Here is a 16,680-nt window from a genome sequence, read left to right on the forward strand (position 1 = left end):
AGGGAACCAGAAATTCCTAGAATAAGAAGAGATGGACCAATAATAATAATAATTTATTATTTATACCCGCTGATCTGGCTAGGCTTCCCCAGACACTCTGGGGAAATAGTCAACTCCTTCAGAAGAATAAAAAGAAATCTTGCCCACACTTCTAACAAGTACTACATTGATGAGTCTCTTTAAGCCTGAAATAGCTAGGCTGCTAAGCCTTCTGAAGCAGGGAGTTCCATAGTGAGTGTGCCACCGCTAAGTCAGTGCCTGTGCCTCATAGCCACCCATCTAACTTTACCTGGCTGAAGAATGTAGAGCAGGATGACCTAAGCATGCAGGAGAGGCAGCCATTCCCTCAAGAGACCCTGGACTCATCTGCAGTTGAGCCAGGAGGGAGAACCATGCACCATTCATGTCCATGTTGGGTTGTGGGTTGCTGCAGAGTTCATGCCCCACATAGCAAACATTTTGGAGTGCTGGGCCTGATCCAGAGGTGGCACCATCCACACCACGGTTCTGTATCGAATGCCTTTTCTGGATCAGGAATAATATCTTTCTAGGCAGGTACAGAGGGTCAAAAATATTAACTGTCCACACATAGTGACTTCAGATATGGCTTCACTTATTTCTTTTGTGTTTCCTGGTTTCAATCTTCTTTAAGAATGCAATTCCAATTTCTGTCACATCATCCCCCTTCAGAGTGTCTTGGATGAAAGTAACTTCAGCAGCCAGATGTATCTGAAAATAAGTAAGTTTGGCTAAGTAAGTGAAAGAAAACTTATTGTTGTTCCACATTGCAGGGTTTTAAAAAAATTTTTAAGAGGGTGCACTATAATGGGTGGGTGGGGCTTATAGAATAAAAACAAACAAGTTTAAAACAACAACAGCCGATTAAAAGCGTAATAAAATGTAATGCAGAATGAAATGCTGACAAACCTTGACAAAGGTCAAAAACAAAGAGCGGAGAATAAAACACAACAGCTCAAACTTATTTTAAAGCTACAGCAAGATTGAAAAGGGAAATGAAAAGGTGTTTTCTTTGTGCAAAATACACCTTGAAACACGGGGGCCAGGGGCTGCCAATATGGTGCCTGCAAATGCAGTGATTCACTTGTGGTCTTTGCCTGGTGCCCATGAAGCCTCTGAGCCCCTCACATACTTCCTGCTTAGCCATGAGGTGCTGAAGAGCAGATACAGCCCAAAGTGAAATTCTGTAGAGTGACAGTCTTTCCCCTTTCAGCTCTATGTGCTTTCCAAGGCTCAGGTCAATTCTACTGAAAAGTGACCCCCAAATGTAGATGTGCCCATTCTTTGAGATTGTGACCTTCCCCTTTTCTGTACAGAAGGGCACAGCTAGCCTGCTTTTTTATTTCTTTTTTTAAAAGAAGAATGCATTAACTGACACAGCTGCACACAGGTCCATTAGCACTTATCTAAATAAGCAGACTTTTTTTTTTTTTAAGCAGCACAATGTAGCTTCCACAAAACAACTGGTTTGGAAAACACAGCGAACACAGTTCTGTTTTCTCCGGCTTTCGCTTTCAGATTTGTGCAGATCCTGGCAGCTGCGGCTTTCCCTTGGGGCCAGTTTCATTTCCTAATGCCCTACCCAAGGGCAAGACAATTACTGCAATGTAGCTCTGCCCTTCTTACAAGGGTCAGCCAGGGCTTGCATTGCTGCCACGTGACAGGTTCAGATGCCACCCCTTATGATAGAATGTAGGTGGGTGTTTGTTTGGGTGGGTATATATTTTAAATGTAACTCACCTGGAGACCTTTTGGGTGGCAAGTAACTAACAGTTTATCCCCCTCTTGCCCCGCTGCTTTCCCCTAGGGAAAGCTGCTCTTTAGTGCTGTTTTGGAGCAAAGGGCAATTTGTGTTTTCTCCAGATTGACGTTTGCTCCAATTTAGCACTAAAGAATGGGTTTTCATGGAAAAGGAACTGGGCAAGGGGAAAACCACTCAGACCCATGCTTTCTGGGCATGGGATAAGCAGAAGTGTGGATGAGCCCTATTAGTTTTAATAATTACAACAGCAGCAGAGGAGGCCAAAGCAGCTGTCGGCTGCTTACCATTTCTAGAGCACCTCTTATGGCCCCACACAAGAGACTGCAATAGCAAAGTGAAGATCTCCCCGCCGGCAGCTCTTCCAAAAAGTCCACCAAGGGGTTCTTGTCCAGAATGAGGGAGAACCGTGTGGAATTACTGCAAGTCACAGTTGGCACAACACCCAGATACATCTTAAAAGCAACCTGGAAATGGAGAGGAGAACATGCATCCCATCAACACTGTCTCCAAGTTTTCAGATGGAAATGGTTACCAAAGGAAAGTTTGTTAGCTTAAGACAGGGATGGGGGACCTGTGGCCTTCCACATGCTGCTTGACTACAATTCCCATCATCCCTGACTATTAGCCAGAAATGATAGGTTTCGTTTCCTGGCTTAAGACAAGCCCAGATGAACATTTGTTTGTAGTCAGCAAGAAATCAGGTTTGAAATCTACTTAACTGTAGAAGAGTTTTCACAAATTTCAAATGCAAAAATTGATCTCCTACATTTGATGGATATATGATCACTACAATTGATTTCCCTTTTTGCAGTCCCTTGATTACATGGCCCCTTTCCTTCTCCTCCAAACCTATATCAGTTTTATATCAGTTAACAGGTATGTAAAAATGGTTTATTTGTTTTTTGCTTACAGCGTGCTCAGTTTCACACTGGGCATCTTATGACTTTATACGGGCTTATCACCTCATTTTCATAACCATAATAAGATGGGAAAGACTGTGCCCATTGTAGGCCTGGATTGCATTCCAATCTGCAGCAGGGGTACTAAATGAATATAGAGCGCCACTGTCATTCTTTAAGAACGAGGGAGGTATTCATGTTGAGTTTCAGCACCTCTTTTTCTAGAAAAATAGCACTACCTACCAGTAAGGAGGTTTAAGCTGGATGCTCAAGTTTGGACTGCATGGCTGAACCAAGTTATCATTGTGTTTCTATACAAATAATTTAGGAACAGACACCATTTTGGAACCAAGGTTATACTGCCTGTCTTTTCTTGCTGCTGTATGGATAATCACACAAATCTGACCTTTGAAGAGTTTGTAAGCAAACCATTTTTAACTTACCAAATGTGTAGTCTCTTTCTATGCTAAGGGAAGTGGAGAATTTTGGAAGCAACTTAGAAGGGGATATTTTAAAGGTCTAACAGCCTATATTTCCATGCTTTACTTTGGCTGTATGTTTTAAATCTTTGCTGGGGCTCTCTCACCAAATAGAACTTGCCCCAAACCTGAATCTAGGCATCCAGGGAATTCTTTTTTTATTATTAAACCGTATCTATTTATCTTTTTAACTAAACCAAACCAACACACTGGTGATTGGGTACCTTTCAGTTTGATTGCAAAATGGGACTACTAGAAATAAAGCTGCTGAGCCTGGCACCCCCCCCCCCCACCTTCAACAAAAACCAGAAACAGGCTTTAGACCTTTAACTAAAACTATAAATATGGATAGCATGTTACTATGGGAGTGGAGCACTTTTGAAATTTCCACCACTGAATAAAAAAACCCAAGAAACAGTTTACTTATACTTTATTAAAATAAGTAAATGAAAGCATTAAAGCACTGCAGGAACAAGTTGGCTTTGTGCACTTTTCTATCCATATCTATGTAACGTTATTTGCTTTTTATTAGTTCCCTTGCTTGCCCCTTTGAAGCAACAAATTGATTCTGATTGTGCCACTACTGCAATGCCATTTTCAGAAATTTAAGCAAAGAGCCCTTCATTAGACCTTTGCTGCTCCTTTCTCTGCTGCGCTATCTTCTTCAAAATACCATCCAGTTTCATTAAATGTTTCCATTTAACTCCGTGTTGGAATTTTACAAGGGAAACATGAGCTATTTTCTTTCCTCAAAACCCATGACAGCTAATAGGATTTTATTAGTAGGCATTATTATAGTAAAAAAAAAACCAGCATGGTACCTCCATTTACATAAGGCACTAATACTGCAAATCAAACCCTCTGTGTGTGTGTGTGTGGGATGGATTGGGTGGATGTGTGCTTCTGTCCTGCCCAGCCAGCCAATGCCTGGAAACTGGATCCCTCCCCCCAAAATTGAGACCATTCTTGTGATCATCCTCGCTAAGAAAGGGACACTTGGACATAGCCTTGCCTTGTTGAGGCAGCACCTGTGCATACCTGTGCAATTATGTCTGTCGTTTCAGAATAACTCCGGCACTTCTTCACAGAGGAGCGAGCCAAGAAGTCTTCAACTAACCTGATGCCAATGTTATACCCCCTGAAGAAAGAGAAAACAAAAAGTCAGTCGTGCACATTTGATACTTCTTTGAACTTACAGAGGCATTTTTGGTCAATTTCCTGATCTCTAGCCAACCAACTCTCTGAATCACTCAGATGCTCCCAACCCAAAGGTATAGCCCTGCTGACGAGGTCCCTCCCATGTGTCTCTAAGCAGAAAAACCATGTGACTGATTGGGTTGCTGGAAAGGCGGCCCTAGTAAGAAAGCTCTTGTTACTTCTGTTGTTATTTAGGCCTATCCAGTACAGCCACTACAGAAAAAATGAGTGGAGTTAGGACTGCTTCAAGAACAACATTAGCCACCATAATCATACACTGGTTCTGAGCACGGCTGGAGCTGTTTCCCTGAAGGCCAGAGAAACAACAGGGAGTGTTTTCTACTTTGAATCCATTTTTGTTTGTTAGTTTAACACAGGCTTCCTCAAACTCGGCCCTCCAGATGTTTTTGGCCTACAACTCCCATGATCCCTAGCTAGCACGATCAGTGGTCAGGGATGATGGGAACTGTAGTCTCAAAACATCTGGGGGGCTGAGTTTGAGGAAGCCTGGTTTAACATTTGTTTTGTGACCTTCATAGAGAGAAAGAGCAAGCAAGCAAGCAAGCAACAATGAATATTTTTCTATAATAAATATCTGTTTTTACTTAATCATTTTGCATTTATTTTTTTTAAAAAATAGGAAATTGGGAAGAGAAATAGTGTGTGGCTTGTGTATATTTTGCAGTAAGCTTGGTATTAACCATTTTCCTGCGTTCACTCAGAAAAAGCTGCAGCAGCTGCTGGGTGGGACAAAGTCAATCAAGTCCATAGAAGTACAGAGAATAATTGGTGGGTTGCTTTTTTAGAGAGGAGACAATGGCACTCTGCACACGTGTAAAGGCACACTTCCCTGAATAAGTGCTGTGTAAGTCTTACTGTGGCGAAAACAGAAAGGTTAAAAAATGCAGCCCTACCAAATAAAATTGTTACCAGCTGCTGCTGCCAAGGAATTCCCAAGTATAAGGATCTTGAATGAATCAACATATTGCTTTTGCCAGCCTGAAAGGCTTTAAAATTTAAAATGGAAGAGATAGTATTTAATGGAACTTTTTAACAGATCCATTTGAAGTTTAAATGAATTCGGGGAAAAGTTCCATTAAACTCTCTCTCTCTTAATCTTAGTTACAATTCACAATCAGCTTTACCGGAAAACCAACTGCAGTTAATGGGAAAGCATTTAAGTAATATAGGATGAGAGCATATGACACAAAGCCAAAACAGACTATAATAGCCAAATAAATTGATATAACACAAACATTTCTTGTAGGCGGAAGTTCAAAGTCATGCAATATTTGTTTATTTCCAGGGATGCTAAATGCCCATTTCAGCATTCCAATACAGCCTTCTCCCACTGCCACAATGAGACTGATGAAGGCTGATGAGCTCAGTGGTCACTGACTGACTGCTGGGGGGCTGGGGAAGGACCCCAAAACTGGGTGGGAACTGGGAGATGGATGAAATGGAATATACTCAAAGAAGACATGTCTGGATCAGCAAAGTCCCACTTGTAGCTGCAGAACCTGCTGTTAGGTTACCAGACATCCCCGTTTCCCGGGGACAGTGCCTGGATTTACAAATCAATCCCCTGACAAAATCCTATTATTCCTACTGAAGTTGAAAAGTGTCCCCGGATTCATTGAAAAAAATCTGGTAACCTTAACCTGCTGTCAAAAAGGCCATCGAGGGGATCATCATCCCCATCACTTGAAAGCTCCCTGAGAAAATACTGGCTTCATCTTGAGAGCCAACCTTCCCATGGAAGTTTATAGGACTATGCCAGCCAATGGCATCTATCCCATACATTACAGTGCCATTTCCCATCACTTATCTTGCCAGACCTCAAGGGGCTAGAAAAGCGATTTGATAATTGTCCTAGAAAGGGATGGAATAACAAACCAAATCTTGTGTGGATAAACAGCCCCTCCAGAAGTTCCACCAATCTCCTGGATTTAATCCCCCCCCCCCCGACAGATCCCGATATGAGGAAAGCAATGTTAAATGGATATCATTGCCTGCTAAGCTGATATGCAACCGTGTTTGAACCTGTCCTGGCTACTTACATGCTGTCCAAATATTTGTTCACATCTTCATCCTTTTCGTAATCCTTACACAGCTGAGCCACCAAAGCGCCGTAAGTGAGTACAAAAAGCTCTCTGCTCTGCCAATTAAGGGAGATACAAAGCAATGGTCATGGCTTATTAAACATACTGAATTAGGAGGAAACAAATTATCCTACCCCACCCCTAAGCTTTTCTGTAAATATCCTGTCTAACGAAAAGGAAATGAACTCAGCATGTGCTGCATAATTACATAATTGCCTGCACCGTCCAAAAACTAGTAACACAGTGCCATATTGACCATGCCCAGGGTCAGCCCATCCACAAGGCAAGGTGAGGCAACTGCCTCAGGCGGCTGGATCCACTGGGGCAGTAGATCCCAATGTCTATCCTTCTTCCCCCTTTGTTCCTGATGTAGATCTTCTCTGACCCCTTCTTCTGACCTCAGGTGCCAAAATGCCTTGGGCTGGCCCTGACCATACCCAATACGAAGTCTCAAAAAATCCCAGTTTCCCAGGGAGATATATTATAGGGTAGATGCAGAAGTCTTTCAGCATACCATATGATGTGCTGATGCAGAGGATGAAACGGTGGGTAAATGCCAGTCCTAGAACACAAAGAGAAGCATATAAAAGAGAGGGGGGAGGAGAACAATAAAGTCACACATTCCTGTAAATTGCTTTGTTTGAAAGATAGAAAGCAAGGAGGGGGAAAATGTGATGGAATGAAATGCAAAAGCTGTTTAGAACTAGAAAGGAAATAATTCACACTGAATCAGGTGAGTAATAACAAGCGCACAAATGGTTTCTTTTGCAATGTCTCCAGAAGCACACCTTTCCACTCTCCCAATGAACAAGCAACTGCATTTCAAAACTCCACCATGTTGTGGTGAAACCAGAAGAGAGCAGGAATCGCTGTGTGCTCACAAAGTCTCTAGAGGGCACATCACAGCCTTAAAGTACACTTCAGGACCACAAAAACTCACACAGCACAGCTCTGGAAATTTCTGCCAGTGACTTGCATGTTTGTTCCAAAGCAAGTTCAGTGGGGCCTCCATCCAAGTCTGTGTGCCTAAGATGGTAGCCTTAGTGAAAACTAGCCAAGCACTCACAAAGGGCTCCTACACTTGTGCCCTTGAAATGCAAGGGAGTTGCACAGCTTGAATACTCAGTGGACCCTCCTATCCTTTACTATGTTGCAAGACCTCACGGAGAAGCTCTTCGTGCAGATAGCATCTCAAGCTCCAACAAAAAGCTAATTGGGGTGCCTGTAAGCCCATTTCAGCCAAGGCAGTTCTTTACCTGCCCCACTCCTCACTGGTGAGTCAAACTAGGAGGACTGGTGGGTCAGAATATGCTTGCAGGCCGGAGATTCCTCATCCCTGCCTATAGCCACAGCATTCAGCCTTTCTACCTTGAAGGACCCCTTTCGACCTTGACGTGTCTGTCAAGGGAGCCCCACCATCGTGTAGAGGAGGCTAAGCCATCTCATATCCTTTATTTTCATGAGACTCTTGGGAGGCCCACTGGGCTTCGCATCGACTCTGCAGGAACTGAGGACAAATCCCAACACAGTGCCTTGCAAGTGATGTGCAAAGAACTGAGTCCTGATTTTCATTGCAATCGCAGTAGAATGGCCTCCCCAGGATTGCAGTGCTAATAAAATAAAATAGCCCCTTGCCTTGTCACATACCTGCAATTAAGTAAAGGAAAAGGTAAAGAAAATATGGCATATTACAAGGGACACAGTTAAGTGTCACCTGTAAGATAAAGGTAAAGGGACCCCTGACCATTAGGTCCAGTCGTGACCGACTCTGGGGTTGCGGTGCTCATCTCACTTTATTGGCCGAGGGAGCCGGCGTACAGCTTCCGGGTCATGTGGCGAACCAGAGCAGCACACAGAAATGCCGTTTACCTTCCCACCAGAGTGGTACCTATTTATCTACTTGCACTTTGACATGCTTTCGAACTGCTAGGTTGGCAGGAGCAGGGACTGAACAATGGGAGCTCACCCCGTCACGGGGATTCGAACCGCCAACCTTCTGATTGGCAAGTCCTAGGCTCTGTGGTTTAACCCACAGTGCCACCCACGTCCCAAGTGTCACCTGTAGTTACACCCAAATGCTCCTGGCAGGCTCCTGGCAAACACAAATAGCCACTGAAACTATCACTGTACAGCACAATCCTATGCACATCTACTCACAAGCAAGTCCCATCGTGTCTTGGTCCTGTATACCTGAAGGAGCATCTCCACCCCCATTGTTCCGTTAAAAAAAGAAAGAAGTTCATGAGGTCCAGCGCCAAGGGCCTTCTGGCAGTTTCCTCCCTGCGAGAAGTGAGGTTACAGGAAACAAGGCATAGGGCCTTCTCGATAGTGGCGCCCACCCTGTGGAATGCCCTCCCATCAGATGTCAATGAAATAAACATCTATTTGACTTTTAGAAGACATCCAAAGCCAGCCCTGTACAGAGAAGTTTTTAATGTTTGAGGGTCTTCATGTTTTAATATTTTGTTGGAAGCTGCCGAGAGTATCTGGGGAAACCCAGCCAGATGGGCGGGGTATGCATAATAAATTATTATAGGATTATTATTATTATTATTCCAAGTTAAGCGGCCTAGACAGAGCCCGTGGATATTCTGAAATTTACACAGAGGTGACTCAAACAAGCACAGGGGGAAATTATGTCTGGCAAACTTCTATATAATGCCTTACACTCCTAGACTCCACAATGCAACTGCATATGAACTTCTTTCTTTTTTTAAGGAATAAAAGCAGCTTGGAATTGTATACAAGTCAAATGTTTGGAATCAATTCTTTCTATTCCTTGGTGTCAAGTAAGACTTGCTCAACTGTATGTTAATTGCATATTAGCCTCTGGGGGACTATAATCCAGTAAGAGTATTCAGTGTTTGGGGAAAGAAATTGATTCAAGTGATCAGAAATTCATTTCTGGAACAATAAAACTGGTGGCACTGCTATTAACTGTTGTGCCATCTAGTGGCCAAAAAGGGAAATCTTTAATAGATGATCAGAATTAGGAGAGCAAGAAAGGAAGGGTGCTTGTATGTGGTGGTGGTGAATGGACAAAAATTGCAGTATCATTTGAAGAAAAAATATTCCTGACTCATTCATATATAGACACAGAACAGGTTCGAAGTCTAGTCTTTTTGATGTCACTTTGAGAAGCATAGAATATCTTACAAAACCAACTCATTTCCTTTAAGAAATCAATTTATCTTAAAGGTAAAGGTAAAGGTAAAGGGACCCCTGACCATTAGTTCAGTGAATTATAAACTTTTAAGGAGCTTACAAACAGGTGCCAGCATAGGGAAAAAAGTAGAAAGGCAGAATGTTTAACTTGATTTTCTATTTCTGTCTGGCTGCAACACTCTAATGACACACACACACACAGAGAGAGAGAGAGAGAGAGAGAGAGAGAGAACGGATTGTGTCTGTAAGGTTTGAGTTCAAATTCCTACTTAGCCATGAATTAACCAACTGAAGTTGAATCCTTAATTTCCAAATATATTCCCCAGGAGCAGGACTGGCCCAATACATTTTAGCGCCTGAGGCAAACCACACAATTGCACCCTGCCCTCCACCAGGAAAGAAGAGATGAGTGAAGATCTAAGTTAGGAACAAGGGCGGGGGGGGGGGGAGATAAAGTTCTACATTAGGATCTGCTGCCCCTGTGAGTCTTGTCCCCTGAGGCAGTATCCTCACCTTCCTCATGGGTGGGCCAGCCCTGCTGTAAAATTCTGTACAATTCTGTTCCACCCTCAGGGACTTCACTTTCCTCTCTTGCACCTTTGTAATGGCTAAATAAATTATTGCATGTTGTTGCACCGATTTCCCCCTCCCCTGGCTTTGCAGGTGTGTAGGTTGCTCAAGGAGAGGGATTAAGAGTTCTGTAGGATGATATATTACAGGGTTTCTCAACCCAAAAGGCCTGAAAACCACTACTTTAGAGGAACGGTGGGGTGCTTATGTGATACTGCTGATATGTGGAGTGAAAGGTAACATCCCTTCCTCCATTTCCTAAAGATGTGGTGTACCAGCAGCACCAGACAACACCTTATGGAAAAAGTTAGATTTCCCAGAGTTATCTGGGAAGAGGGATTGGCTGTTGAAACTGTTCTGAGAATTGTAGCTCAGTGAATAAGGGGGTCTCCTAAGAACTCTCAGCACCTTTAACAAACTACAATGCTCAGGATTCTTCGGGGGAAGGCTATGGCTGCTTAAAGTGGCAAGATACTGTTTCAAATGCATAGTGCAGAAGGTGCCAAAGGTTTCACGGGTCTTCCAAAAATGTGATCTTGTTGGAAATCATCACAATAACTACAACAAGCACTGAAAATTGCTCTCGGGCCCCAAATAAGAACATGGGTCAGGCCAAACATCATTCTGTTTCCTATAGCGGCCAATCCGATGCCTATGGGAAGCCCACAAAAAAAGGAAAGAAACATTTCCAGTAGCCACAGATAGACCTACCCTCCACAAATTTATCTAATTCTCTTTTAAAGCCATCCAAATTGGTGCCCATCACCGACAGCCATGAATGGAGTGAAGTAGTTCCTTCTTTTTAAAGCATCTTTGTTTTAGAAGAAATAATAAATAATTCAACCACGAGAATGTTAAACTGTTCAGTCACAGATATACCACCAACACCTTACACAATGATAAGAACTCCATGACTTGACATTAAAAGAGGCTAACACCAATCTTGTGACAGCAAATCTCTATACACTGTGCAAATAAGTATTTCCATTTGTCCTGAATATCCCACCATTTACCTTCATTGAATAATCTGGATTCTAGTATCATGAATGAGGGAGAAAAAGCCTTTACTCGCTTTTTCCCTAAAGCAAACTAGCAAGGGTCGAACAGTGTAACCTCTCCTCCCAGGGGAGCTGTTCCAGTTCTTTGATGGTTCTGGCTGCCCTTTTCTGAATCTTTAAAACTAAAATGCTCCCTCCTGGGTTCTCATTTCAAAACAAAAGATGAAAATGCAATCTATATCCCTAAACATGTTGAAATTCTTAGCTATATGTCCTAGCTTGCAAAACATGTTCTTATTAAACAGAGCAGCACATTAATTTAAAGAGGAAAGTTTTATATTTGGTAGCATTTACCTGTCCAAATAAGACTTACTATTTTGGGGTTCTCTGGTCTTCTGTTTGCTGGCCGTGACATTTTTCCTGGGCAGTAGTAGAGAGTATGCGATTCCCTGTTTATATCCTTTCTTCTTCAAAAAGCATTTTCCTTTTCCATTACTGGATTCCTTTCTTTATCCTGGCTATTAAAACAACAACACTTTACTACTCTCTGAAAGTAAAAGAGCTCTGGGTACCACATTTCTTCTTCTGCTCCTCCTCTTATGTGATTCAAATCTTCCAAGAGAAATCTGGCAAGAAATCAAGCCTGCTTCAGAGAACAACCTGACTCAGATCAGGAACTGATCCATTAAAGCAGAGAGATTGCAAATCACATGCATAATAGCTGATCTCACTGCATGACAAGCAAGACCAGAACATTCAGAAGTCTAAATATGCCAGAAATATATAAAGCTGGTTATTTGGCATAGCCATAGTCTGTTCATGAATATCCACCTCTCACACATCATAATCACACACCTACACTCACTCATTTCATCTCAAAAGCATTCAAATGGGAATTCACTCATACAAACGTATGCCAGCTGACATCTGTGAAGAACACCAGTGGACACATCCATTCATCACACACACTCCATTCATTCACATCCATGTCCTGGCTTCAGTCCACAAATATCCACTGGCTTCTGTTGTCTGGCTTCCGAAAATGAACTCCAACCATAAGCATCAGCCTGCTTTAGCCTTGCTGTGTTCTCCGGCTTCTGAGTACAGACTCCACCAGCTTCTACCTAACATCATCTACCAGATTTTCTTAGGTCCACCACTAGACCTAGGTCAGCTTTCAACCATGGACATCAGCAACGATGTGTTATCAGTTTTCAAGCCACAATCCCACTCAGCAAGTGAGCTTGCCTTATTATCACTCCATAGCATCTTGCTGCCAGATGACCACCTACCTGTATTATTCAGCAGTTCACCTCCTCCAAGTGGAAGAAACTGGGGCAATGCTGAATGGCATGACCCCCTGCATTTTATTATTTTATTATAATTTATTGAATTTATATACCGCCCTATACCCAGAGGTCTCAGGGCGGTTCACAGAAAAGATTTGCTGGTTAATAGGGCCTTTTCCTTGGTCCTCATTTATATCCATTCAGCTGCCAACAGCTTCTACGGCATCACAAGTAGTCCGCAGTCATCCTAAGCTCATTTGCCAAGTAGAATGTTTCTGGGTAAACAGTCATAAAATCGCACAGCATATTTTGTACCTGTTTTTGCAACACAGGCTAGCATGTGCACTTGATTTTAAAAAATAATTATGTCCCAGTTTCTATCCAAAATTACAATTTTTATGCATGCAGATAAATGAGTGGTAAGTAAATGCAAGATGATTGATTTCCAATGCGTATGCTGAATCAGTGATCAATTCCCACTGAGTTCAATGGGTTTTAGACTATGATCCTATGTGTTTCCTAGGAACAAAATCCTTCAAACAAAGTGAAACTTACCTCTGAGTTAATACAAATAGGATCGAGCAGCAGGTTTATAATACAGAAGGGAAGGGGTTGCTACATCTGAAAGGACAAAAGGCTGCAATCCTATGCATACTTTCTTGGGAGCAAACAAACATGAAACCAAGCAAGATCTACTTCTTAAATAACATGAACACATGAGGAAGTGAAAACATTACTGCTCTATCTGCCCTCCCCCCATACATGGCCTCTTTGATGCTGGATGCAATTTATCTGCTTATTGATGATCACATGGTCTTAGCAAGTTGGCAGTGCACCACCACTGTCACACAGACTTTCATTATTGGCTGTCCAAATTTCCCATATCTCAACTGTATTGATGTTCCACTGTCATCTTGATCTCCATTTCTTCACTAATGCGTTTTCTAAGTTAAAAATTAAAGCATGGAAAGGCTTTGCTCATTCCAAAGCTCACTTAAGGAGAAAAAACAAACAATCCTTGCTTCAGACAAAATCAATGGAGGAGCATAATATGACTGAGGCTTAAAGAAAAACAATTAAATAATGCATGTGGTGGTACGATGGGATAGAGACGCTAAAATCTCAGAAACAAGTTCTACCGAGGGCAAATCTTCTCCAAAATCTTCCTCTTCCTGCCAAATCTCTTATTATGGAAGTACGTGGAATATTCCACAGCATGGAACCAGAAATTCCAAATGCCCAAATAGGGATTCTGTAACATGAGGGGAAACAAACAGGGCTCCTCCAGAAGATACTGATTACCAGCTGGGACATAAGGGCTCTGGAGGTCTTCAAGGTATCCTGGACCCAAGTTGTCCAGAGCTTTGTATATCAATACAAGAACTCTGAAACAGCATATGGGAAGCCAGCAGATGTTTCAGTAGAAGTGTCAAATGCTTTTGGCCACCTGTCCCCATCAACAGCCTAGCTGCTTCATTCTGCACCAGCTAGAGCTTCTGTACCAAGTCGAAGGGTAGCCTCACATAGCTAGTTCATGATACAGTCGCCAGACCATTGACTGGGGCTGGTCAGTGGGAACACAACTCAGCTGTGCTGGCACCTGCCCCATTTCTAAGAACAATTCAAAGTGATGAGGTTTAACTTAATCTTTGGAATATCTCCTACAGGTCCCCAGTTACCTGAGACAAGGCTAGTGGTGACCGAATGGAGAATGCTCCCTCTGTGGAATGCCTTCCTCAAAGAGGCCTGCCTGGCACCAGGTTTATCAATTTTTTTTTTGCAGTTTTTATATTCCCAGTTGCGTGTGTGCTTTATTATGTGTTTCATAAGCTATTCCACAGAACCTGCTGAAGGATAGTACAGAAACGCTTCAAATGAATGTATATTTATAAAGTATCTTGGCTGGGTGTGAACACCACAAAAAGAATGATAGGATGAAGAAAGATAATTGTAGTTGAGTCAATTAGTTACGCACAGCTGGAGATTTCACAAATGCATCTCATGTCCCTTCTGCCTTTGTTAAATGTTTTGTTATAGCTCCATCAGACCTTTTCCATATGCTTTACAATTCTCTCTCTAATTACAACTTGGCCGTTCTGAGTTTAATGGAATATCCCATCCTGAGCAAATGTTCATAGAATTACAGCCTTAGGCTTTTTGAATGAAATGTGGAGTATAATAAATTATCTTGGAAAACTCATCTGCTTTCAGAATTGGCAAAAGACAAGGCACTTGGGTGCCTAAGGAAGAAAATCTGAATAGTTCTCATAGCAAAAACATAATAAATGGATCAACTATTTGCTGCTCTTTGGTGTAATATGAAATCTGTCGACTGAGGCAAGTGTTTGAATCCAAATGTTAATCGCTGTATAATGAGAACTTCATTTTAAATTTGGTTCTCTGTCAATTCCAAAGGGTGATGGTTGTTCAAAGTTTTGGGGGATCAGCTATTCTGTATGCACTCTGGCTTCTGTCACGGTGTTCCGTTGCACCAGAAGCAGCTTAGTCATGCTGGCCACATGACCTGGAAAGCTGTCTGCGGACAAACGCCTGCTCCCTCGGCCTGAAAGCGAGATGAGTACCACAACCCAAATTGCCTTTGACTGGACTTAACCATCCAGGGGTCCTTTACCTTTTTTTATTTTTTACCTATGCAGTTTCAAACAAAGTGTTTCAAGCAAGATATTAAATTTTAAGAAGACAACAGTTTATTCACCCTTTCAATACAATCCCTTTATTTTATAGTAAATCTTAAAACGTTTTTGTTAGATGCTACAGATAGATCACCCCTTCTCCTGCCAATGTAACTGGAAATGAACAAGAGAATACTACCAAAGATTCTGGGAAATTCAATTCTTCATGTTGTTTTAAAATATAGCTTTTCCTGGAAAAGGCTGACTTCTTTTCACTATTTGTTACTGCACTCTGTTGCTACCAGTTGAACCATCATCTTCTGCGTGCAGCTCTTCATTGTGGGATTTGGCATATCTGTTTTAGGATATGCAGTCCGGGATTTATATATATATATACATACAGTATTTATTTCTCGTGTACATTCACCAGCAACTGTATCCTTGAGAAAATATGTCTAGATTTAAAAGAAACAATGCAATGGCTCTGTTTTTTTCCTTTAGAAGTATTTTTAGGTTGTTAAATGCTAAGCTTTTAAGGGATCTCGCAATAACAGAAAATCAATGAGTTGAATCGAGGATAACCATGTCCCCTGACAGCTGAATCATCTCTTTCTTTTTGCTTTGTAGTGCCAGGTGGCTACTATGGCGTACTTCTACCTGCTGTTTACTTCCTCCTCCATTATAAAAACATTAGAGGATGGGAAAGGAAAATATGCCCTTACAGTGTTATGAATTACTAGTCTGAATTTACAATCTTCCGCTATTTTTTTGCATGCATGTCAAGAATGCCTCCAATATTAATCTGGCAGCACATACCTACTGCCTGCTCCTTACTCCTATTTCTCAACATTCCCAGTCATCTGACGTGCATTCACAAGCCTAAAAACCTGCCCTGTTCTGTATCACAGGTGAGGAACCTGTGGTCCAGGGGCTCACCTCATTTTGAGAGACTCCTATCGCTGCCTCATTTTCCTTTCCCTCCTCAATTAATTTACCCCCTTTTCCTGGCTTTTAAAAACGCTTCCTCCCTCTTTCTATGCAGTCTTATAACAACAGGAAAGCGTTAGGACTGGTGCCACATGGGGCTTTGGAGGTGGGAATAGAAATTAAAGCTGCGGTCCTAACACACATTAACCTGAAAGCAAGTCTCGCTAAACTCAAAGGACTTATTTCTGGGCAGAGATCCGTGGGATTGCAATGTGCGGGCTGCAATCCTACATGCACTTTCTCGGGAACAAGCGCCGCCGCGTTGCTATTCTGTGTTTCCCTTCCATTCCCCGTTATCCCTGCAGGACTTTACGGAGCTGTTGCAACCCGTGGAGACCCCAGATTCCCTTCTCCGCATGACCAACAGAAACAAATACTGAAAGCGCTTCGAAGCGGAAGAGAAGCCCCCGCTTCTTTCCCGGCAGCCGTTGCCGGCTAGCCAGGGTCTCGGGAAGCAACGCGCTTGCTTTCAGGGCGAAGAGGCAGCCGTGGGAAAAGAACCGGGCCTGCGCGCCTCGGCGGCAGGCGCGACCAATCGTCGGCCAGAGTCACGGATTTCCTTGCCAGGCCGATGAGTAGAG

General features: G+C 42.5%; 1 protein-coding gene and 1 long non-coding RNA gene across 4 annotated transcripts; one reads left to right on the top strand and one right to left on the bottom strand.

The window, feature by feature from the left end:
* Positions 1 to 38: 38 nt before the first annotated feature.
* TRAPPC3L (trafficking protein particle complex subunit 3L) lies at positions 39 to 16,595 on the bottom strand. Of its 3 annotated transcripts, none has more exons than XM_081000457.1 (6): positions 15,312 to 16,595; positions 6,972 to 7,019; positions 6,416 to 6,513; positions 4,197 to 4,296; positions 2,065 to 2,244; positions 39 to 729 (listed from the first exon to the last, which is right to left on the bottom strand). In XM_081000457.1, the coding sequence occupies exons 2-6, from the start codon at positions 6,972 to 6,974 to the stop codon at positions 610 to 612; spliced, it is 501 nt and encodes a 166-aa protein (XP_080856583.1). In that variant the 5' UTR covers positions 6,975 to 7,019; positions 15,312 to 16,595; the 3' UTR covers positions 39 to 609. The 3 variants fall into 3 exon arrangements, with proteins under 3 accessions (XP_080856583.1, XP_080856581.1, XP_080856582.1); XM_081000455.1 differs by lacking the exon at positions 15,312 to 16,595 and adding an exon at positions 11,564 to 12,399; XM_081000456.1 differs by lacking the exons at positions 6,972 to 7,019; positions 15,312 to 16,595 and adding an exon at positions 11,564 to 12,390.
* LOC308474323 lies at positions 4,293 to 4,964 on the top strand. Its single transcript, XR_013984658.1, has 2 exons — positions 4,293 to 4,429; positions 4,551 to 4,964. It is a non-coding gene; the product is annotated as an uncharacterized lncRNA (long non-coding RNA).
* Positions 16,596 to 16,680: the final 85 nt, after the last annotated feature.

This window comes from Podarcis pityusensis (assembly GCF_964106645.2).
Source record: "Podarcis pityusensis genome assembly, chromosome: 3".
Taxonomy (NCBI): domain Eukaryota; kingdom Metazoa; phylum Chordata; class Lepidosauria; order Squamata; family Lacertidae; genus Podarcis; species Podarcis pityusensis.